The sequence below is a fragment of the Indicator indicator genome, chromosome 17, assembly GCF_027791375.1.
Source record: "Indicator indicator isolate 239-I01 chromosome 17, UM_Iind_1.1, whole genome shotgun sequence".
NCBI lineage: Eukaryota > Metazoa > Chordata > Aves > Piciformes > Indicatoridae > Indicator > Indicator indicator.
In genome coordinates, this window is record NC_072026.1 from 15329867 (window position 1) to 15353749 (window position 23883).

The 23883-nt window shown below is 47.9% G+C and overlaps 1 protein-coding gene across 1 annotated transcript in view; it reads right to left on the minus strand.

Annotated features, from left to right (window-relative positions):
- The window catches only part of LOC128972609 (pre-mRNA 3'-end-processing factor FIP1-like), a 29883-nt gene continuing 6000 nt past the window's right edge, over positions 1 to 23883 (minus strand). The window contains exons 5-16 of the mRNA XM_054388681.1: positions 22860 to 22918; positions 22151 to 22261; positions 18580 to 18710; positions 17338 to 17462; positions 16123 to 16228; positions 14560 to 14758; positions 13162 to 13188; positions 10672 to 10729; positions 7887 to 7942; positions 6294 to 6486; positions 3759 to 3917; positions 1 to 195 (exon numbers count right to left, since the gene is read on the minus strand). Coding sequence (XP_054244656.1) covers positions 63 to 195; positions 3759 to 3917; positions 6294 to 6486; positions 7887 to 7942; positions 10672 to 10729; positions 13162 to 13188; positions 14560 to 14758; positions 16123 to 16228; positions 17338 to 17462; positions 18580 to 18710; positions 22151 to 22261; positions 22860 to 22918 — 1357 coding nt within the window. The 3' untranslated portion in view covers positions 1 to 62. The remainder of the gene's footprint in view (positions 196 to 3758; positions 3918 to 6293; positions 6487 to 7886; positions 7943 to 10671; positions 10730 to 13161; positions 13189 to 14559; positions 14759 to 16122; positions 16229 to 17337; positions 17463 to 18579; positions 18711 to 22150; positions 22262 to 22859; positions 22919 to 23883) is intronic.

Genomic DNA, 23883 nt, shown 5'->3' on the forward strand with positions numbered 1-23883 from the left:
ACCAAACCATCACCACGGCAACGCTGGTTCCAATGCAGCAAGTTCCTGCTGAGGGTGATGGGTTACTCCTTGGCATCCTGCTCCTCTCCTTCCTGGGCACCATCCTCACTGGCCTCCTTCTCCTCTTTGCTGCGCTTGTTCTTTTTGTGCTTGTGGCGCCGGTGACTCTCCCCCTCCTCGCTCTCGTGCTGCTTGCTGTGGTGGGGAAGGAAGGGGAGAGAAAGTTCCACCGAGTTCCACCACAGCTTGCCTCAGCATGGGACAGACCTGAACGCACCAATGCTGCATGTGGAGGGAACAGGGTACTTTGATTTCTAACAAGCAGCAGGCAGAGCAGAAGTGCAGAGGACATCAGGGACCCAGGGAAAGGCTGGCCTCTTTGTCTGGGATGATCTGGTGTCCCACAGGGATGAACCCAGGGCAGGGCCTGCAAACCATGGGAGAGGGCAGCTCTGCACCTGCACTGCCTCAGCACACGGCCTCAGCAGGCAGTGACACAGATGCTGTCAGGATGACCTCAGGGTGGGTTTTATGAGCAATCACAGCTTTTCGGGTGGAAAGACGTTTAAGATCGAGTCCAGCCATTCTATAGCTCTGCCAAGTCTGGTGCTAACCCATGTTCCTCAGCAACACATCTCTGTGGCTTCTAAACCCCTCCAGGGATGGGAATTCAACTACCTCCCTGGGCATTCTCTTCCAGTGGTTGAGAACCCTTTCAGTGAAGAATTTTCTTCTAATGTCCAACCTAAACCTCCTCTGGGGCAACTCGAGGCCATTTACTCTTGTCCTGTCACTTGTTCCTAGGGAGAAAAGACCAACCCCCACCTAGCTACAAACTCCTTTCAGGGACTTGTAGAGAGCAATGAGGTCTGCTTTCAACCTCCTTTTGTCCAGGTTGAGCAAGCCCAGTTCCCTCAGCTGCTCCTCACCAGCCCTGTTCTCCAGACCCTTCACCAGCTGTGTTGCCCTTCTCTGGACCTGCTCCAGCCCCTCAACGTCCTTGAAGTGAGTGGCCCAGATCTGTCCTTCCCATTCCTAAGGAAGCTCTAACAAATTTGACACATCTTGAGCTTCAATGTGAAACACCATATTCAGGAAGTGTTTGAAACCTTCAGTCCTCTTAAAGACCTTAGCAAACCCCTGGACTAGCGGCAAGAAAGGGATTGATGATCCTGTTTCTACTTCTTCTTACACAACCAACCTATTACTGGACTAGCTTTGTGCTTTAAAACTACCTCCTCACTCAGAGCTGTTTTTCCAGGTGCAGCTGGGGAGCTGTGGACATTTACATAAGATTTCTGTAATGCGGGGGAGATCCCAGCCAGAAGCAGCTCTGATGAGGTGGTGCACACCCCTGAGCCCTGCCACTGCCCACAGCGTGGGGACACAGCCTCCCCAGCAGCCTCACATCCCCAGGGAGCTCTGGTTGTGCCCACTCTGGTCCTTGGTCCCTCCTAGGAGGGGATTTTCTGCTACTCCTCAAGCATGCAATTCTTTCTCCTCAGGCTGAAACCCCGAATTTCTAGAGCTGACTGTAGTGTGAAGGTGGCAGGATTCAAACAGATCACAGGTAAAAGCAGATCAGGTGATCACAGGAAGATGTCTGGTCACACAGGACACACACTCAGCTCCACTAGCAGGGACAGTCAAGTGTACAAATTCTTGCCTCACCTGGATGCCAGTTTAGCAGAGACAGCCCTAACTGGCTGAGCCACTGAAGCCCAGGCTTTGAGTCATTTTCTGACTTGTTTATTAAATGGTTTCCCAGTCATTGGGGAAAGAAAAACCAACCAGGCCATTGCCTCCTGCTTCTCAGAACATATGCCGCCATCTGGTGAACAGCACCATGACAGTGGCTTATGCTTGAGCAACATGACCATCCTCTTATATTGAAAGCAGCTTCAGTGATTTCCTTCAGACTGGTCAAGTTGTGGAAACTGGGAACTACAAGCAAACCCTTTCATCTTCCTGCAAACGCCTTCAATAGGCTCACAGTGCCTCCAGGAGCTCCTGCTCCAAGTGGCCTTCAACACAAAGTGTTCCTCCATTTGTTCTGGCTAATGAACTCCCCCACCCCACCACTCTCAGCAAGAGACAGAGCACCTGTGTGTGGTTTGAGGAACAGGGGAAAGTCACTTCACTACTACCTCATGCTGTAGCCCAGCTCTGGAAATCAAGCCCTCAAGGCAGGCTCTGATGCTGCTTTGGTGTATTCCATCCTCTTTCAGCAGTCAGGTTTCTAACACTGGGTTTCAGTTCTGAGCAGAGGAAGGTGAGAAATAACCCTTAAAGCTATTGGCTTCTTAGTCTGGTATCAACTCAGCTTCCATTTGGTTTGTTTTCAGTTTTGAGGCCTTTCTTCCCATTCCTTTGTTCCCAACCCTCCAGCAATCCATCCTTTCTTCAAAACTTAATTCATCCCCTTCAGGACAAGAGCAGCCTTTTGCCTGCAGCCACTGTGTAGGAGTTTTTTCTGATAGCAGTTTCAAAATGAAGGTAAATTACCAACAGAGCTGGCAAGGATTTCATCTGAAAGAAAGAAGTTGAAGCACCAAAAACCAGGGAGCAAGTCTGCTCAAGCCATTACCAGGATGTGAACTGAGACAGCAGCTGAGCCTTGCCTCGGAGCAGAGACAAGAGGAATCCTCTCACAGGAAGATCATCTGCAGCAAATCCATTTTCTCCAGAAAAGCTTGGATTTTAGGACATCCTGCTCTGCTCCAAGTGTTTCAGCTCTGTCCAGATCATCACTAACCTCACTACCAGAAGCACCAGACACAGAGCTCTGATCACGCAGCCTCCTGCCCCAGGGGGAGATTTCAGATTACAGGCTGAAGGAAGCTTGTCTCAAAACACAAAACGCGACCAGAAGCATGAGCGTCCTGTGCCTGTGGCAGGGACCTGCCACCTTGCCAGCTGCCTAATTGAGACCTTACCCACACCAAGGGCTCCTCTCCCTGTTCTGCTTTCTGCCCAGGTATCTGCCCCAGAGCACTTTTTCTGCCTGGATGTCACAGCTCAGGACAGTAGCAGCCAGAACAACCAGTTTGGGGATGCTAGTGGGTGAAGAGCTGGACATGAGCTGGCACTGCACACTCCCAGCCCCGAGCCAGCCCTGTCCTGGGCTGATCCCCAGCAGCATGGGCAGCAGGTGGAGGGAGGGGATCCTGCTCCTCGGCTCTGCTGAGACCACACCTGCAGCGCTGGGGCCAGCTCTGGAGTCCTCAGCACAGCACAGACATGGAGCTGTTGGAGCAGGGCCAGAGGAGGCCATTGCAATGATGGAAGGGCTGGAAGCCCTCTGCTGTGAGGACAGGTGGAGAGAGCTGGGTTTGTTCAGCCTGGATAAGAGAAGGCTCAAGAAAGACCTTAGAGCAGCCTTCCAGGATTTGAAAGGGGATACAAGAGAGCTGCAGAGGGCCTTTTTACAAAGACATGGAGTGACAGGATGAGAGGTGACGGCTTCAAACTGGAAGAAGCTAGATTTATATTAGACATTAGGAGGAAATTCTTGCCCTTAGGGTGGTAACGCACTGGAACAAGTTGTCCAGAGAAGCTGTGCAGCCTCCAAGCCTGAAGAGTTCAAAGCCAGGCTGGGGATGGAGCCTGAAGCAACTTGGTCTAGAAGGTGAGACTATGAGGGGCAGTTGGAACTAGATGATCTTTTAGGTCCCTTCCAACCCAGGGTTGCAGCTAGAGTGTGTCACATCTGTGATTCTGTGACTCTGCGTGCCCAGCTGAAGCCCAGCAGCTCTCACCGTCTGGAGGACTTATGCTTGCTGCTCTCCTCCTTGTCCCGGTGCCGGCGCTCCCGGTGCCGATCCTCACGCTCGCGGCTGCGGTCCCGGCTGCGGCGGTAGTCACGCTCGAAGTCGTAGCTGCGCTCGCGGCTGTAGTAGCGGTACCGCTCGTCCTCACTGCGGGGCGGCAGCGAAGAGTCAGCAGGGCAGCAGCCAGCAGCCGTGTCTGCAGCGCTCTGCAACCCCATCCTCACCAACCACACCTGCACTGCACACAAAATGACAGCTTCCCGGGGACCCCAAGGAAGTCCAGCCTGGTCCAGCCTTTCTAGGTGATAGTGTAGTTGAAAAGAGCTGCCCAGCACCCTGTCAAGCTGAGTCTTAACACTGACCAGTGTAGGGGAATCCACTGCTTCCCCTGGGAGATGATTCCAATGCCTCACTGCTCTCATGGGGAAACATTTCCTTCTGGAGTCCAATCGGAAACTCCCTAGCAGTAACTTGTACCCATTGCCCCTAGCTCTTTTCCATCTGACTCCTGGTAGCCACCCTTTATGTACATCTCCCACCTCTTACGCAGCAACATGGATTTTGTGATGCTCCTCTTTTTAAAGAACCTGTAATTGTGAGCTGCTGCTGCTCACTGAGCCCAGGCTGTGATCCAATCCTTTTCTCACCACCATGAAATAACTTTCTCTATTGGACTATTACAGTGCTGGGAAGCCCAAACAGTTGAATATCATGGATTTGCCAAGGGAGTACCTTAGCAGCAAGCATGTGGCCAACATCTCAAGGCTTTTGCTCCCACAGTCCTTCTGGAATGTGCCCAAGACATCCAAATACCTTGTTCAGAACCAACAGAAACATGCTCCTCTTATCATTCCACCTCCCCTGGTGCTGGGTTTTACCTCCCAATACTTCTGTTGCAAATAACCTGTAACTCTTGTGTGTGAGTTACACTGAGGGATCATTTTCTTACCCATGAGTTCAAAACTTCGAAATTCTAAGTACAGCTGACATGGTCTCTCTGTCTATCACTAACTTCCTGCTGAAGGCACCTCATTTAATCCATGCAGAGGAGTGACAAATCCAGATCCATCCCACATTCCCCTCTACACCTCATAGCCCCTATTCAACTTCTGAAAACCAAAGTCTAAAAGGTTACAAGTCCCATTGTGGGAAACAATATTCAGACTCTGAGAAATGAAGTCTGAAACATCAGTCTAACACTCATAGGGCTTGCTGTAGACAACCTTAAAAGGCCCCTTCCAACCCAAAGCATTCCATTATTCTGTGGAATCAAGCTGGACAAGTAAGGTCCAGTATCAATCACCTGGGACCTGCTCCACAGGACTCCATGGAGGATGGCTACCTGCCCTGATCTGAGAGGTCACCATGCTCCAGAGCTCCCAGCAATGCCAACAATCTGCTCAGCAGTGCTCCCCGCAGGACTTGGCAGCAGCACCAACCTGCTCAGGAAGTGTGGGAGTCTGAGTTCCCCCAACTGCATCAACTTTGTCTTCTCTCCTGTTCCTCCCCCTTCTACCCACAGTGCCCACAAGCTTGTCAGGGAAAAAAAAAAAAAAGAAGAAGGAGGAAAAGCAAAGATTAGGAAAATGCTTCCCTATCTGCTCAGCCCCTGGGCAGGGAAGTTCCCCAGCAGGAATGTGCATTCTGAGCGTGTTTGGAATGACTCTTGGTATTTCTGAGCCGGCAAAACACTGACGCTGCCTGTGACAGAACCAATAAGTGCTGGCTTTAGAGCCTCACAGCCCAGCCTTCAGCTCTCTAGATCAATGCTGGGAGGCTGAAAGGCTCCCTCCCTAAGTGCTGCCAGCAGTGCTGTCACCAGAGATCACACCAGTTCCCACCAAAGAGGCTGTCTTCAGCACTGCCACAGAAATGCCTGGTTAAGGATTTCCAGGTTCTGGTGAAGGACACTCCTTGCCCCAGGAGTCCCTGCAGCAGAGCTGAGCAAAGCAGGGGTGGTTTTGCCTTTGATCTGACAGCTGTGTTTAGAAGGCATGAAGCAGCAGCTCCTGTGACTGATGTTTCACACCAAGTATCCCCTAGACAGAGGGGCTAGCTCATGTACTAGTCTCACATTACAGATGAGAAAGCAAGCGTAACTGGTTCTGCTGGGTTTAAACAAAAAACAGTGACAGGAGACCAGCCAGCAACATCAGCTCCTAGTTTGTCCTCTGGTTATTGACCCAAGGTATCCCTTCCCTAAACATTTCAGCACGTTATACTGGTATCGAGGGTGGCAGAAACCCGGAGCAGGCTGCCCAGAGAGGTTGTGGAGCCTCTGTCTCTGGAGACACTCAAAACCTGCCTGGATGTGTTCCTGTATGATTTACTCCAGGTGATCCTGCTCTAGCAGGGGGTTTGGATTCTGCAGAGGTCCCTTCCAACCTCCACCATGCTGGGATTTGGGGATTCTGTGGTAACCAACAAACCCGTCCCTTGATCAGACACCTTCTGGTGCACCAGGGCAATGCCAGAGCTCCCAGCTGGGTGGCAGTGAGCAGGCTGTGGGAGCTCAGCACTCACTTGTTGTACTCGCTGGTGGTGGGGGTGCGATCCCGGTCTCGCTCCCGTTCCCGCTCCCGTTCCCGCTCCCGCTCCCGCCTCGAGCCTGAGTACTCCCAATGGCTGCTGCTGGAGCTGCTCGTGCCTTTGTCCACCGTCGTCACCCAGGGCGTGTGGGACGTGGAGATGGGCGGGTAGCTGATGAAACCTGAATCTGCAGCAAGAGAGCACAACCCTGTTCATCTGAAGCACTAACCAGCATCCTTTGTCCTGCTCTTTCCAAAGATACCCTCTGGAGGTAGAGCAGAAGCCAAGGACATGACAGCCCAGCTCCCTCCTCACTCTCCCTTTGCACTTTCAACAGTTGGTAGGAACATGTGAACACCTTTTCCCTCAGGAAGACACAGGTGAATCCAGAGCTTTACAGACATCACAGCAACATCTCCCCAGTGCATTCCTGCGAGGGCTGTGCACTCCCCCAGCTCCTGCTCTCCAGGTTCTGCTAGGTCTCCACTGAGAAAGCTTTCAGCCCATCCCTCTCAGACATCCTGGCTTGGAGGGCAAAGGTGCCTGCAGTGCTGAGACTGATGAATTTGGTAAGCCCTAGACTTTCAGCTACACTTACAAGGTCTCACTTCTCACAGGTACCTTCTGGCCTAAGGTGGTACCTGGAGAAGGGGCCAGGGACACAAGCTGTTAATCAAGGATGACACAGGATCCAGGACATGGTTTAACGGCAATGGTGGTGCTAGGTTGCCAGCTGGACTTGATGATCTTGGAGGTCTTTTCCAACCAAAACACTTCCATGAGCCCGGAGCCATCAGCACCTCCCCATCCAGATGCTGGCCTGCTGGGGCCTGCTCAGCTGGACCCGTGAGGGCATGTCCCAGAGTAGAACCACCTGCTGGCAGGCTGCACAAGACAGTACTTCAGCCTCCCGTTTCTCATGAAGGCCCCACACTGCCCACTCCTCCAACCACCTCCTGCAGAGGTGACAGCATGGTGCTGCTTATCATGCCGTCCATCCTGCCTGTCACTGCTCAGCACATGGAAAAGTCGCTGCTCACATGTGCTGCTCACTAAGGAAAAGCAAGGACATGGACATTGCTGGCAGGGCTGGGACAGGGAAGGAAATCTACTGGAATTCTGGCACTGCCTCCTCCATTACAAAACAAAGAAGACAGAAGTCTGCGTGTGCCCACAGGCAAAGGAGATGATCCAGTGGGGGAGGAGGGCATTCAAAAGCTCAGGGAGGAGATGGGAAGCTGAGGGTGTGGGGAAAAAGAAGAAAGCTTGAGGGAGTGTGAGCAAATGTGTGCAAACAAGCACAAGAAGTTGTTGCTGAGGCACATGGAGAGCTGCTCTGTTGCTGGACATCTGTACCCAAAAAATTATCTGAGGCTTCAGCACTCATCTACAAAACTGCATCCACCAACACTGCAAAGCATTCACTTGCCAGACATTGTGTGGCGTCATCAGTGACTGGAATAGCCTGGGACACAAGCAGGACCCTACAGCTAAAGCAAACATAATGTCCATCAGCTTAGGGAAGGCCTGAAGCACCAAGTACCAGAGAAGAGATGGAGCAGTTGGACTGTTATCTTCAGTGCTCACCTGCAGAGTTGTAGCCAAATGGTGGAGGCTGCCTGTTGTTGTAGCTGGCTGGTTGGCTGTGGGGAGAGAAGAGGTCACACATTAACACCAGTGACCCCCCCCTGCAGGTACCTCTGTGCTGCAAGCCACCCCATTTTTTCTAAAGGTCTGTGGGAAACCTACGGATTCAGTCAATCTGTTTCTGGTGAGACAGGAACAGGCTGCCGAGAGAAGTTGTGGAGACTCCAAGCCTGGAAGTGTTCCAAGCCAGGCTGGATGAGGCCTTAAGCAACCTGGTCTAGTAGGAAGTGACCCTGCCCCATTTCCCAATGCCTGATTCTGAATGCCAGAAGGATGTATTCTAAGCTTACGACCCCAGACTTTAGGTGTGCAGACTTTGATGGCTTCAGGGATCTGCTGGCCAAAGTGTCGTGGGACAAAGCCCTAGAGGGAAGAGGGGCCCAGGACAGCTGGTCAGTATTCAAGGACCACCTCCTCTGTGTCCAGGAGCAATGTATACCAACAAAGAGGAAAGCAGGGAAGAATGCTAGGAGCCCTGCCTGGATGAGCAAGGAGCTGCTGGACATGCTGTCACTTAAAAGGAAGCTCTACAAGGAGTGAAGGAAAGGACAGCTGGAATGGGGGTACATAAGGAAGCTGCCCGAGCAGCAAGAGACCTGGTTAGGAAAGCCAAAGCAGAGTTTGAATTGAATCTAGCCAGGGAGGTCAAAGGGAACACTAAGAATTCCTACAGGTATATTAATGGTAAAAAGAAGCCTAGGGAAGGTGTGGGCCCCCTCAGAAAGGAAACAGTGAAATGGTCACAAGTGACCTGGAAAAGGCTGAGGTTCTCAATGACTTCTTTACCTCAGTCTTCTTCAAGGGCCTCCAGCCACACTCCTGGAGTCATGGAAGATTATGGCAGGGATCAGGAGGAAGAACTGCCCATCGTAAGTGAAGATCAGGTTTGTGATCACCTGAAGAACCTGAAAGTGTTCAAGTCCATGGGACCCGATGGGATACACCCATGGGTACTGAGAGAACTGGCAGATGAGGTTGCTAAACCCCTCTCTATTATATTCCAAAAGTCCTGGCAGTCTGGGGAAGTCCCCACTGACTGGAAAAGGGGAAACATTACTCCCATTTTCAAAAAGGGTAAGAAGGAGGAACCAGGGAACTACAGGCCAGTCAGTCTCACCTCTGTGCCTGGTAAGATCATGGAGCAGATCCTCCTGGAGGCACTACTGAGACAGAAGAATAGTGAAGAGGTGATTGGGTACAGTCAGCATGGCTTCACCAAGGGCAAATCCTGCCTGACAAACCTGGTGGCCTTCTATGAACAGGTCACAACCTTAATAGATGAGGGGTGAGCAACTGATGTCATTTACCTGGACCTGAGCAAAGCCTTTGACACTGTCCCACAGCACATCCTGGTCTCCAAACTGGTGAAACATGGGTTTGATGGGTGGACCACTAGATGGATACAGAATTGACAGCCAAAGAGTGGCTGTCAATGGCTCCATGTCCCAGTGGAGGCCAGAGACAAGCAGAGTCCCTCAGGGATCAGTCCTGGGACCAGTCTTGTTCAACATCTTTGTCAGTGACATGGACAGTGGCATTGAGTGCACCCTCAGCAAGTTTGCTGATGACACCAAGCTGTGTGGTGCAGCAGACAGGCTGGAGGGAAGGGATCCATCCAGAGGGACCTGGACAGGCTGGAGAGGTGAGCACAAGCCAACCTCATGAGGTTCAACAAGACCAAATGCAGGGTCCTGCATCTGGGTCGAGGCAATCCCAAGCACAAATCCAGGCTGGGCAGGGACTGGCTGGAAAGCAGCCCCGAGGAGAGGGACTTGGGGGTGCTGGTGGAGGAGAAGCTCAACATGAGCTGTCAATGTGCACTTGCAGCTCAGAAAGCCAAGCAGAGCCTGGGCTGCAGCAAGAGAAGTGTGGCCAGCAGGTCAAGGGAGGTGATTCTCCCCCTCTGCTTAGCTCTGGTGAGACCCCACCTGGAGAACTGCATCCAGTTCTGGAGCCCCTATTACAAGAGGGATCTGGACATGCTGGAATGTGTCCAGAGAATGGCCACCAGGATGATCAGAGGGCTGGAGCACCTCTCCTATGAGGACAGACTGAAAGAGTGGGGGCTGTTCGGTTTGGAGAAAAGAAGGCTCTGAGGTGACCTTCTTGTGGCCTTCCAGTATCTGAAGGGGATAAAAGAAAGCTGGGGAGGGACTTGTTAGGATATCAGGTAGTGACAGGACTGGGGGGAATGGAATAAAGCTGGAAGTGGGGAGATTCAGGCTGGAAGTGAGGAAGAAGTTCTTCCCCATGAGAGTGGTGAGAGCCTGGAATGATTTGTCCAGGGAGGTGGTTGAGGCCCCATCCCTGGAGGTGTTTAAGGCCAGGCTGGATGAGGCTCTGGCCAGCCTGATCCAGTGTGAGGTGTCCCTGCCCATGGCAGGGGTGTTGGAACTAGATGATCCTTGTGGTCCCTTCCAACCCTGACTGATTCTATGATTCTATGAAATAACCAGCCCTGACAAAGATCAGGCCTAACATTACCTGCTCTCCACTACTCTGGACAGACCTAAGCACTGACCTAACTCCCACTGATTCCTTCCTGTGTCACGAATACACGACATCAAGGTGTGGATTCCCTACAGAGAATTCCCTATGGGCTCTGCTCTCAACCCTCACCCCAATCCACCACCAGACTAAGAATTTCTAATTCTTAGTCTGATTTGAGACTTAGCCTCCTCCTTTCTTCCTTATGAAGGATGGCTCAGCCCAGGTGTGGTCTTACCCATCCAAGGTTGGAATGAGGAGAGCTGGTGGTGGTGCCAGAGGAGGCGGGAACAACCCTAGACAGAGAAGTAGAAGTCATAACAAGGATCTCTCAACTCCCCATGAGGGAGCAAGACTTCACTGCTGTTTACAGTTCAAAGCAGTTCAAGCCTCTTTTTACTCTAAACAAGGCCCTGTTTGTAATTTTCCCTCAGGGTTGTATCTACTACCAGAATTAAAACCCTTCAGCTATGTTAGCTCTGTAGGGGCATGGAAAGTAAAACAAAGGAAGAACTATCTTTTGTTTTGGCTTGTTCATCTTGAATGTAAGATTAATTAAGGAGCAAACATTAACCCTTACAGTCCTGTGGGAGACAAAGTTCTTGGGATGCAGACAGGTTGCACCTCATGCAAAGGTTTTATTGCTCCACTGAGCAGAAGTTTGTCTCCTGCAAAGCAGGTTAACAATTCACTGGTTTGGTTTGTTTTTAAAGGAAGCCAATTTTGTGAGCTCACAGACATTTAAAAAACATGAGAAAACACAGCACCAACAATGCAGAGAGCTGTCTGAAAGGTCTGGCACTAAATATGAGCCCAGAGTCAAACACATGGTGAGCTGGTATACAAAAACACAAGGGACCACCTTCAACAAAGCAGAACTCAGCAGAAGTTTATGAAGGGCATTTCCAGAAATGACATAAATTTGGAAGCCAAAGGCCTCATGACCAATCTGAAAGTGAGAAGGACATGCTGACTGCTCATAAGGGAGCTTCTTAAACTTGTATCTATAATCATAAGCCACCCTTACTTCTGTAGGCAGCTACCAATGCCAACAAGAGCAGATTAACCACCCAGTGGCTTGACTTTGCATAGCAATTCCTCTGTTTAGTATTAAACAGCAAAAATGGAGAATCAAACTGCACTGAAAACAAGGACAGGAATCATCTGTCTCTCCACAGTCCTTTATATTGAGACTGGAACCTGTAGCAGACAGGTTCCTTTTCAGGTCAAGGGAGAATGAGCCAGCAGTCCTTGAAACTATGGGACAGTTCATCACCTCTCACTGTGAACACCTAAAATGTGTCAGGAGAACCTCCCCCTCAGAAGTGCCTCACTGCAAAAAGAGCCTGAAGTCTCCAGCTCATCAAGTGGAGATCTACGCTGTAAACTAGTTGGGAGGCACATTGCACTCTTGGATGCTTTTCCCCTCCTCCTCTTCCTAAAACATTCCAATAAAATGCAATGCCTAGAGCATTTCAATCACACCTGCTCACCAGGAACAAGTCCTTCAAAGCACTATGATAAGCACCCAGCTTTGATGGTGCTGGATCGCTGTGATCACAATTAGCAAATCTTTTCCCTCATCTCCCTTTCCAACCCAGCAACCTGAAGTGGAATTACTTTGGAGCAAACAGCCTGGTCGTCATGTCCACCTTGCTCCTCCCCAACAATCAGAATCTAAATGCATTTGACTAGCAGCTGGGCACTGCAATGGCAACAGTTTGTGTCCAGCTGCACTATAATATGGTTCTTCTAAATCCGAGCTTACTATGAGTAGGTTCCTTCTAGTACAAGATGAAAACCAGCTCTGAAATATTATTGTACACCAAGAGGAGAAAGAAAAGTGGCATTTTAACAAACACACAGAGGAATTTTCTGGCTGAGAGACTGCCTGGCCAGTGCAGGTTTTCCATACCTCCATTTAAGAAGCCCAAAGCAGAGTGTGAATACAAAGGCATGGACACAGTGGCTGTGAATCAAGTCCAACACCTATGACATATATTGAGGGCAAGTCTCAAGTGCTTTAGGTGCAGAACTTTGAGTACATGGACCAAGTGTCCAGCACAACACAGAGGCAGTGGCCTGACTGCATGTACATGGTCACCACCATGGATTTTCACACATATGGCATCTGGTCACAACTCTCACTCCGGCTGGTCTGCTGCACAAACAGCTGCATCTGTTTTCCCTGGACTAGGTAAAATTTCCAGAAGGAAAAATAAATTACAGCTAGAAGAAAGCCTGGTTTATAGCAGCTCTGAATTAGTGGAGCTCTTAACTCAGGCACAGGATTCACTGTTACATTTCTCTATTAGCAGTCCCCATCCTCACTGCACACCAGGGAGCAAAGGCTTCTGATGGAAATCGTATTTCTTCTGCTCAGTCTCCTCCTCCCAGCTGCCATACAAAGCATCAATTTCTCACTGTGCAAATGCCCTAAGAAGAACTAAACCATTTCACATGGAACTAAGTGGCTTTTGCTATCTGAAGTTCTCCATTTCACTTCCTAAGCTGATCTTCAGAGACCAAACAAAGTAGTATTAAGAAGTGCTACAGATTATTATTTATTAGGTCCACAATTCAAGGTAAGCATCTGGAGTTTATTAGCCTTAAATCAGGCTTTAAAATGGGCCTTGGTGTCATCTTATATCACTTAATTCAAACACTCAGAGAGGGCCATCTGTGTGTCCAGAATCACTGCTGTTATTAAGAGCAAAGCAAGACCTACCTGGAATGGGACCGGGTGGTGGCAGACCTGTGGAGATAAAAAGGCAGAACAAGTGAGGACAACAGGAAAGCAAAAGCACACCATTGCTGCACCTCAAGCTAAACCTAACACCACACTTTTGAATAAAACCCCATGTATCTGAGCAAAACAAGCAGAGGAAAAATCAGTGCTATTAAGCAGTAATTAGCCTACCAATCTAATTTTCCTCTAATGATGATCTCTTTCCTTTCATGTTACAGGTAATTTTAAATGTTGCTGCTCTCTCACACTGAAGAATTCCTTTATCCAGGAGCATTAACACACAAGCAATTGATTCGCTTCAGAACAACTGAAAGGGCTGAAGGAGATCCTGCTACAGGTGCCTGTGCATCACTTTCCTTATTTGTTATTGGTTGTTTTAGTGTTTATTTTTTAAACTTAAAAAAAGTTCAGTCATAACTGCAAAGTAAAATCAGACACCCTGGTGAGCAACCAAAAAAAGCCAAGCAAGGACTGGAGCATCTCTGTGAGGAGCAAAGGCTGAGAGCCCTGGGGCTGGAGAAGAGCAACCTGAGAGGGGATCTGATGAATACTCAGCAAGAGCTGAAGGGTGGGGGCAGAAAAGGATGGAGCAAGACTCTCATCAGTGGTGCCCAGTGACAGGATAAGGGGCAACGGGCACAAACTGGAACCCAGGAGGCTCCATCTGAACAGGAGGAGAAACATGTTCAGTGTGAGGATGCTGGAGCCCTGGAGCAGGCTGCCCAGAGTGGTTGTAGAGTCTCCTTCTCTGGAGAGACTCCAAACCCACCTGGACATAGTGATGCTGGGCAACCTGCTGTGGGTACCCCTGCTTTAGCAGAGGGGTTGGACTGGATGATCCCCAGAGGTCCCTTCCAACCCTCACTCTGCTAGGATTCTATAAGTGAACAATTTGTCTTGATTTTGCCAATCACTCTAATGAAAGGCATGGCTCACCAGCAAGTACTTCAGTAATAACCCTCCTCAGATTAAAAGCCTTGATTGAGGTTTTTATTCTGGATCTTCTGCATGTGAAGTGAGTGCAAAATACAGGAGTTACTGCACGAGGTGTTTCTGGTGACTTTTCAGAATCCTGGCTGTTGCCTACAGGACCACTTATCAATAAAGCAAAAGGAGCAGTAGCAGCCAAACTAGAAACAAAGCCTAAGAGGCTGGGGTTTTTCAAGGAACAGCTGCCAATTTGTAAGCATTGAAGGGCAAATGTATAACAGGCTGATGGAGACACTCAACAAAGACTGGCCAGGTCCAAGGACCTGTTTGTTACCCAATTGCTTGACTGTCCTGCAGCATTTACAATCAAACCTTTGACTTGCTCCAAGCATGGGACATTTTAACTTGCAGCCACAGACTGCCACATTTCACTGTGTGAGCACATACCTGGAGGATGCAGGGGAGGTGGAACAGAAGTAACTGGTGGAGGAGGGTGGAGGAAGTGTGGCGGAGGTGGCCCAGCCAGCGGGGGAGGCGGTGGGCCTGCTGGTGGTGCAAATGGCTGTTGCTGAGGTGGCTGCTGGGGCTGTGATGGCTGCTGGGGCTGCTGGGGAGGTTGGGGTTTGCTTCCATGGTCTCCAAGGACCTTAGAGGGAAGAGGAATAAGAAGAGAACTTCAAATTTCTTTGCTTCTGCAGCTAGAACCAAGCAGGCAGTACTGTGACACCTTGGAACCAGGCTGTGCTTCCAACCAGGGTTGGAAGGAAGGTTGAGCAAAACAACACACTTAGCAAGGTCTCCTCTCTCATGAGAGTAGGTTCCAGCTGCACACATGACTGTGCAAGACAATTTCAGTGTTAGGAACACCTTCTGTTCTTAGGAATTGCCACTGGTACAGGCTTTGGATTACAACCTGCCATATTTGAGGGGGACATAGTACTGCTTCCTTTGTTCTTTTACTTTTTTAACCCAATTTATCTTTCCTGACAGCAGTGAGAGGCCAAATTCTGCTCTAGATTTGTGCCCACACAGGTCAAAAGGAAGACTGGATTCACATCTGCCTGACAAAAGCAGGTGATGCACCCACTACTGCTGAAGGAATGATCAATACAGACACCAAAAAGACCTGCAAATGCAGGTGCCAATGCTTGTAAGCAGGAGGAACAATAATAATTTCCCTACAAATTCCTTCTCCCAGGCAAACTCTTTTTGGGGACAGTGGTGGCAGAATTCAGAAACTGACAACAGCAAAATAGAAAAAAAAAAAAAGTAAAAACCCACCCAGGAATTGTGTCTAGAGAGGGGAAAGATTCCATATTTGGGCTTTTTCTGTAGAAGGAAGGTAGTTAAGAGAAGACTTCTTGGCAGATGGTCCTCAAATCCTACACATAGCACCTTCCTACCTAGAAGCCAACCAGCACGTTATGGTCATACACTCGATGTGCAAGATCAGAACAGAGCCCAGTTTTAAACCCCAGGCTTTTGCTTCTTACAAGGATAAGATCCAGTTACACAGGCCCACCCCAAGTCTGAAGTGTGGGTGCATCTGATGATGCTTAAACTATGTATTACTTCAAAGTACAAAGAAACACAAGCCCAAAATTGAAGTCCTCCTCTGCAGACCTGGAGATTCCAATACAACTGTGGAAAGAAAGGCAATAACCCAGCTAAGAGCCTCCCACCTCCCCCAAGGAATTCTTTGGGAGACTTACGAGGAAAGGAACTTGAGTGTTACCAATTAGATGGTAAGCTAGCATGTAAAGGACAATCTCTAGCTCCTAGGGAGATAAAGCTCTTAACAAAGAAGTTAATTGAACCTGCAGAAGGTTAATTCAACACAACTTGATAAGGTGACCCTGCTTTAGAGGTTGATCTCCAGAGGTCCCTTCCAACTACTGCTTTGCAGACAGAAACAGTCACCTGGGAGGTCAGGGACAACAGGGATTTGCTCAGAGTTCACTAGAAGAGCAATAAAATTAGAAATTTGCCAAGACAGGACAAAACATGTACCTGAATTGGGTTCTCCTCAGAGGCATGCTTATCACGACGTCTTCCTTCTACTCTCCTGATGGTGCCTGCCTGGCCACCAATCACGTCGATGGTGCCACCCAGCTTCCTGGTACAAAGCAGAGCCACGAATTCTGTTAGGCTCAAAAACATCAGCTGGAGCAGTTTTCCCCACTAGTAGACCTTGCTCTTTTCCACCCAGGAAAAAAAAAATTTAAAAAAATCTCTCTTTACCAGTCTAAATGATTCTATGAAACATCCAGATCCCAAAGCTCTGGCTCTTCTGGTTTCACATGACTTTGGCCTTGGTTTTTTTATCAAAAGCTTCAGAAAAACCAAGTGGTTCTCCTAGCAGAGGCTGCCAATCATAATGACTCAATTGTTTTGCTCAGTCCAGCCTTATAGATTCCCTTTCTCACTGGAGAGCAGAACTAATTAGCAGCTAGCACACAGGCTCAGAAACCAATTGCTCTTCTTATCAGCTGCCAAAAATGTCATCCCCTTCCACTTCAAGAGGCAAAGATTAACATCGTGGGAGTGAGAATAAGCCAAGTAAGCACAAGCAGACAGCAATGTAAGCCCTCAAAGCTCAGGTGTTTGCCTTGTTTCTTCTACTCCCAAAGACATGTCCCTTCAGCTGGGGTATAGGTTTCCTTCCCTGTGTTGCTCTGTACTGAGGGGATCACCAAGGAGAGGTAAATGGGATTGCACAATCCTCAGGAGAGCACTGCTTTAGAGAATAGTTAAATGAGTGACCACAACAGTTTCCTTCAAGGTTTAAAAGCTTCTTCTCTTTCAGGCTTGAGAAAATTCAGGTATCACAGAATGGTTGGGTTTGGAAGGGACCTCCGGAAATCATTGACTCCAACCCTGTGCCAAGGCAGTTTCACCTGGAGAAGGTCACACAGGAACATGTCCAGGCGGGGTTTTGAATATCTCCAGAGATGGAGACTCCACCTCCTCTCCGAGCAGCCTGTTCCAGTGCTCTGCCACCCTCAAAGTAATGAAGTTCCTCCTGATGTTTAGATGGAACTTCCTATACTCAAGTTTGTGCCCATTATGCCTTGTCCTGTCACTGTGCACCACTGAAAAAAGACTGGCCTACCCCATCCTCCTGACACCCACCCTTTAAGGATGTAGAAGCAGGCCCTGGTAGATCCCAGCTACCCCCATGAAGACCACAGTTCACCCAAGCTTTATGTCAGCACCATCTCTTACCTATTGGGAGGAGGGCCAGCCTTCATGCGTCCTCCCACCAGAGCCAAGAAGTCAGTTTTGAATTCTGTTTTGATGATGTTGTTTTCCACCTCCTTTTCAGCATTTCCTGTTCTTCCTTGCTGAACCTTTGAAGGCAAAATATATCACACAGGTTTAATGTTCTTCCTTCCAACTGAACAAACCCTCAGCAAAGGAAAAGGGCTCCCTTGAGGATCAATCACAGGGCTCTTGCCAAGGAGGAGCCTGCTCTTCAGTCAAGGCAGCAGACAGTTCTGTACACCAGCTAACTGTTCCAACCTCAGCTTGCTGTCTGCTGCCTCCTGTTAGAAGTCCAAAAGTGTAAGTATTTCGTGTCCTTCCTCAGGTAGTCACAGAATCACAGAATGTTATGATCATCCAGTCCAACCCCCCTGCCAGAGTAGGATCACCTATACCAGATCACACAGGAATGCATCCAGGTGGGTGTTGAATATCTCCAGAGAGGGAAACCCCACAATGCCCCTGGGCAGCCTGTTCCAGTGTTCTGCCACCCTCACAGTGAAAAAAAAACTTTTCCTCACATTTACATGGAACTTCCAAATGCCTCAGCTTCCACCCATTGCCCCTTGTCCTGTCATTGGGCATCACCAAGAAAAGCCTTAAGTCAAAACAGAAGAGTCCTTAAATCAAAACTGGATATGGCAATACTTGTATTTGGCTGAAGTTCTAACAGCTCTTGGCCACCTCATGAACTTCATATATTCACAGAATGGTTTGGGTTGGAAGGGACCTTAAATACCATAGGCAGGGACACCTCTCACTAGGCCAGACTGCTCAAGGCCTCATCCAACTTCTGCAAAGGTTGTTGGCCAAACCATTCTCCAAACACAAAAGGCAGCCACACGACTGCAACACACATTGGCAACGAGCAAAACAGCCATGGGTGCCCAGTTCCCCTCTCTGCAGCTCTCATATCCACAGGAACTTGCAAACAGCCACCTCTACTGCTGTGTAGCCTCCTCAAAGTCAACTGGAAATTCACACAAGTTTTGGGGCTGTGGTGGTTCAAATCTGCCAGGCAGCTGGAATTGTTCATTTGTTCCATAAAGATTTTCAGCAGAGATATCTGATCTTTAAAGGTACAGTTTTGTAGTACTCATCACCAAAAGGAATACAGATATTATGGTATCTTCTGCTCTTGCCTCTGTGACTATCAAGTCCCAGCTTTCCTGTAGCTATACACAGCAGTAACATGTCACCTACTGTGATCTTATTTTCCGTGCTGATGGGAGGAGCAGGATCCAGTCCCAGCTGAAGCCGTCGCTGCTTTTCACAGTAAGCTTTCCATGTTTCTTCATTGAATCCATAATTAAAGTAATCAGAAAGATCAGCACCTGCCAAAGGGAGCAGAAGTTAACACAGGGATTCTCATAGACCTCATTCTCAAGCTGTCCTCTAACTGCTTACATGGAGGACTAAGAAAACAAAAATCTAGAGAGCGCAGCTCCCTTTCCATTGTTCTTTCAGGAAGCTGCTGTGTGCCACAGTGGGGATGGTTGTATCTTTTGGTGGCAGGGGGACAACAGCCTGAACAGTGGTGGGACCATTTGGGACACAGAATCCAGCACATGTGCAGGCTATTAAGAGATCCTTGCAACCTATTAGTCACTAACTGGATTTTTTCCGACTGGTTTCTTGCAATTGTCCAAATGAGCTGAGTGCCGAGAAGAACACAGGAATGATGGTTCCAGGTGCCAACACAAAGCCAGGATGGTGCCACAGAACCTTTTTCTTGGCAGAGCAAAGCCAACATGTTCCACTCCTGACCTCTGCTGCTTTGCGAAGAGATTCTGGGACTCACTCATTTTGCGAAACAGTCACAGAATCATTTAGGCTGGAAAAGATCTCTAAGATCATTGATTCCAACCACTAACCCAGCACTGCCAGGTCACCACTAAACCATGTCCCTCAGCACTACATCTCCACAGCTTTGAAACCCCTCCAGGGATGGAGACTCCACCACTGCCCTGGGCAGACTGTTCCAGGGCTTAACAACCCTTTTGGGGAAGAAGTTGTTCTGCATGTTCAACCTAAACCTCCTCTGGCACAGCCTGAGGCCATTTCCCCTTCTCCTGCTGCTTCTTCCTTGGGAGAAGAGACAAACCCCCATCTGGTTCCAGCCTCCTTTCAGGGAGTTGTGGAGAGGGAGATGGTCTCCCCTCAGCCTCCTTTTCTCCAGGCTGAATAATCCCAGTTCCACCAGCTGCTCCTCACAAGATTTGTGTTCTAGATCCTTCACCAGCTTCATTGCCCTTCTCTGGACCTGCTCCACCACCTTGATGTGACATGGCTAAAGTGGAAGTTATTTATCGACACGTCTCAGAGCACACAAGTTCAGTCACGACCCTATCCACAGCCTTCCAAGACTGTTATCTTGACAGTCTTCTGTGAAATGTGCTAATTCAGCATGAGCACTTCAGAGTGAGAGGTGGCCACAGACTGCTTGCCAAAACAGATGCAGAGGGTCAAACTTAACTGCACCTAATTCTGAAGGTTCACCTCACAACAGGAAACATTATGAAGCGTCTCTGAGCCCTGCTGAGGTGTCCCTCAAACATCCCCCTCACAAAGCTACTCCTAGACAGACCAATTCTAAACCAAGGGACTGATACATAAAGGCTATGCAAAACATTCTGACCGTGCTGAGCTTGGATCTACACAGCAAGGTTTTAGTTTATCTTCTAGGCAGGCTGCTCTTCCTGTCCTACCACCCAAACATGCAAATTGCCCCAGCACAGACTCAGCAATGTGATATTTACATATCTATTTTATCAGCCTTTATTTCAGCCCTCTATCAGTTCTTCCACACTATATTTCTTCTTCCTCTCACTTCAAAGAGATCCCAACCTGCTGAACAATTAACTGGCTATAAACTTGAAAGGCTGTTGAGTAACAAGCTACTTGTTATCCAACATAAACTTACACCTCTGTAGGCTTACAGGCTACACACTTGTGCATGCAGCTTCCCTATATCTGTAATTCAACACTGTTTCAAGGCCAGCTGGCTTCATTTTGGTCCAGGGATGTCAGCATGACCACAAGTTCCATGCTTTATCTCTGAACTTCACTTTGTTGCCTTCCTTCTAATTTGTTCTTACAGTCACTGGGAAATCCCCTGCAGAGCAAAGGCTATGTGCTCTGTTATATCTGTTCTAGCTAGTAGCAGAGTGCTTCTGTACTGTGGTTTGGTACTATGATGTGCCCATGTAGTTATCAGCAGTTATGTTCTCTGATGCCCTTCATTTCAGGTGGACAAGAGCTACCAAAACACACCACAGCCTGCCTTATAAAACCACAACATACTCAACAAGCAATAAAACAAAGTACAAGGGCTGGAAGGGAGAAGAATTATTTTTGACACGAGGTAAGTGGAGTTTTTGCTTCAGATATTTAATTGTAGCAGGTTTATGTAGCACAGCAAAAATTTGGTTCTCTTTAGTTTATTTCCTCTTGTATCAAATTCTGATAAACCAAACAGTTTATTTGTAGCACCCCAGAGCTGTGATGCAAGAATCACTTCTGAGTAGGAATCTCCTCAACAGTAATCAGGAAAACAAAAGAGACCATGTACATATTAAAGCTGCTGTGCAAAGTACTTCTGGTCTGCACAGTCTGGACAATACTGCCCAGAAGACAGAAGTGGAGATTGCTCACTTGCAGTTATGCAGCAGGGGTAGAATCTAGTAAAGAACTAGGCAGTGCAGCTTTCCTAAAAGAAAGACCTCAGTCTCTCCTTAGTTTTGCTTCATTTTATTCAACTGTTTGCAGCAGAATATTTGACACAAGAAGATGGCTTTCCTATCATGACATGCTCATGTGGTAATTCCCACCATGAGTGACCTCTGCAAGAAGCACTGTCCTGCAGAAGTGTAGACATCCCAGAAACCAAATGAGAAGGGTGCATGGGGATGATTCTGAGTTTGGCCAAGGAGAGATAAAGTAAGCAAACTTCTACATGTAAAGAGGAGAGCAAACATCATCAGTCAAATCTTGGTCCCATTCAATTGACTTTAAGGCCCACAAATATTATTGTATCAATATCATGGAACCACTTTGTTTGGAAAAGATCTCCAATATCATCACGTCCAACCATTATCCCAGCACTACCAGGTCAACACTAAACCATGTCCTCCAGCACCACATCTCCATGGCTTTCAAATATCTCCAGGGATGATGACCCTACCAGCACCCTGAGCAGCCTGGTCCAGGCCTTGACAACCCTTTATAGGGAAATTATTCCTCACGTACAATCTAAACCTTCCCTGGTGCAATTTGAGGCTGTTTCCTCTCATCCTCCTGTCACTTGTTCCTTGGAAGAACAGCCCAATGCCTAACCTGGCTCCAACCTCCTTTCAGGGGGTGGTAGAGAGCCAGAAGGTCTCTCCTCAGCCTCCTTTTCTCCAGGTTGAACAATCTCAGTTCCCTCAGCTGCTCCTCGCAGGAACTACTCTCCAGACCCCTGTATAGTACAATATACAACATTATAATTTTCTGAAAGAAGGAATTAATAAAATAGAAGCTTAAATAAAAAGTTGTTCCCTCTGGGCACATTAAGCTGCTGGAGGAAATGCAACCTAGGTTTAGGTAGAAGCATGGCTTGATAATCACTAAATGTCACTGATTGTCTGGACAGGCATCAGAGGCTGAGCAACATGCATTGTTCTGACCTTCCTACTCCCTGGCAGCAACGTATAGACAGAAATTACATGTGAAATCAAAGGGAGATAACTAAAACTGCAGAAAATATTTACCACAAGGAACTGTGAGGCCCCACCTGGTTTCCTCCATGGTTTGTCTTCAAATGAATCTAAATCCACTTCGATAACAGGCAATCCATTTATATTCCCTGCAGCATCTAAGTCAATACCTTTGGGCTGCAACTTGGCTTTGAAGAGAAGAGAGGTATTGCATTCAAAGTAGTAACAGTTTAATTCTCTAATTTACTGAGCAAATTACTCCAGTCAAAAAGAAAAGTGCTACTGTGAATTCATTGCTGGCTTTAGAGCATGTAGGGAGCAACAATCAACTTCTAGTAAAAATTACTTTAGTCACTCTATAAGTAAGTACCCAGGGTATGCAGCATTTCCAGGTGAAAAGCAGAGAAGCAAATCCAGCTCAGAATGATGCTACAGACAGACAAATTTAATAAAGCATGCATAAACTTTACCCCAAATGAAAACAGAACTTTCTCCTAGCTAAGCAAAATGTTTCTTTTTCCCTCCCAAGATACACAGATTTTCTTGTAACAAGAGATTTCTTACATTATAACAGCTTGCTCAATGAGGGGTAATTAAACCATTCCACTGCACCCTGGACCCCAAGACTATCCTGGCACCCAATTCCCTATTCCTAGTTTAAATAAAATGCATAAATGTTTATATCCTCCCAAACACAGACCAAGACTTGCAACCACCCCAACTGTTAGATAAGGGACAAGTAAGTGAAATATTGCAGAAGGTGAAAGATAAAAACATCAGCAGTACCTGAAGCAGATGCTCCATAGCCTCTACCCGTTTTTAAGTTCAGATTCATAGGAGTTCCCCTGTATGGAAAAGAATCACTGCATTGGTATCTGAACAAGTCACTGGGATGAAGATTTTCAGGCAAAAGGTATTCAGTCCTTTAGAAGAAGCTTAGCTCATTTGGGCTTGCTCATACCTCTCTATGATTTCTAGTACCAAGTCTCAACACCTTAAAAGTGAAATTGATTTGCCACAGAAGTTTCTCTATCCCTACAGAAATGCAGCAAAGAGTCACTGACAATAACAGAACCCAAGAGGACTGTCTGGAACCTGAGGGGAAAGGTTATTTCACACAGTGGTAGTTAAATGGAAGGGAAATAATTGATGATCACAGAAGGAGGAGAGGAAGGTGGGAAAAGCAAGTTTTGAAAAGGATGTCTGAGCTAACAGATGGAGCTACTCAGTGTAATCCATCAGTAATCCATCCTGAAACCACCTCTACAATAAGAGAAGAAAACTATCCATAAAGTGGAAATACTAGGGTGTGCTGTGAAGCAGGGAAGTGTCATTTCCTGAAGGAAAAGGCTGCTAGCAGCAAGCAAAAGTGCTATCATCTTGTTTTAATTCAATGCAAATTAGGTAGAATTTGAAGCCAGTGACATAACTTCCTGGTTGGCAAAGCCAGCCTCACCATTTTTGCATTGTGAGGAAAAAAATTAGTAAGTTTCACAGCTTACGAAAATTCTAATAAATGCAGATTTGGGTTCTTGAAGTTTTCACAGCTGATGAGTTAAATGTAACCTCCCACCTTTGATTCTGCCTGATGAAGCACAGTAATTACATGATTAATTTTCCAACAGCAGCCCCATGAATTATCCCTCCTGTTTTACAGAGGGATTCTCCAACAAGCAGGACAGAGCTGCCCATCAGTTTCTAATGCCATCCTGGTGTTTCCAACCATTGCTCCATCGCCTCCCAGAAGACAACCAGCCCTCCTTGCCGCTTCCAAGCCCAGCTAACACACCAAAGGTATCGCAGATGAGAA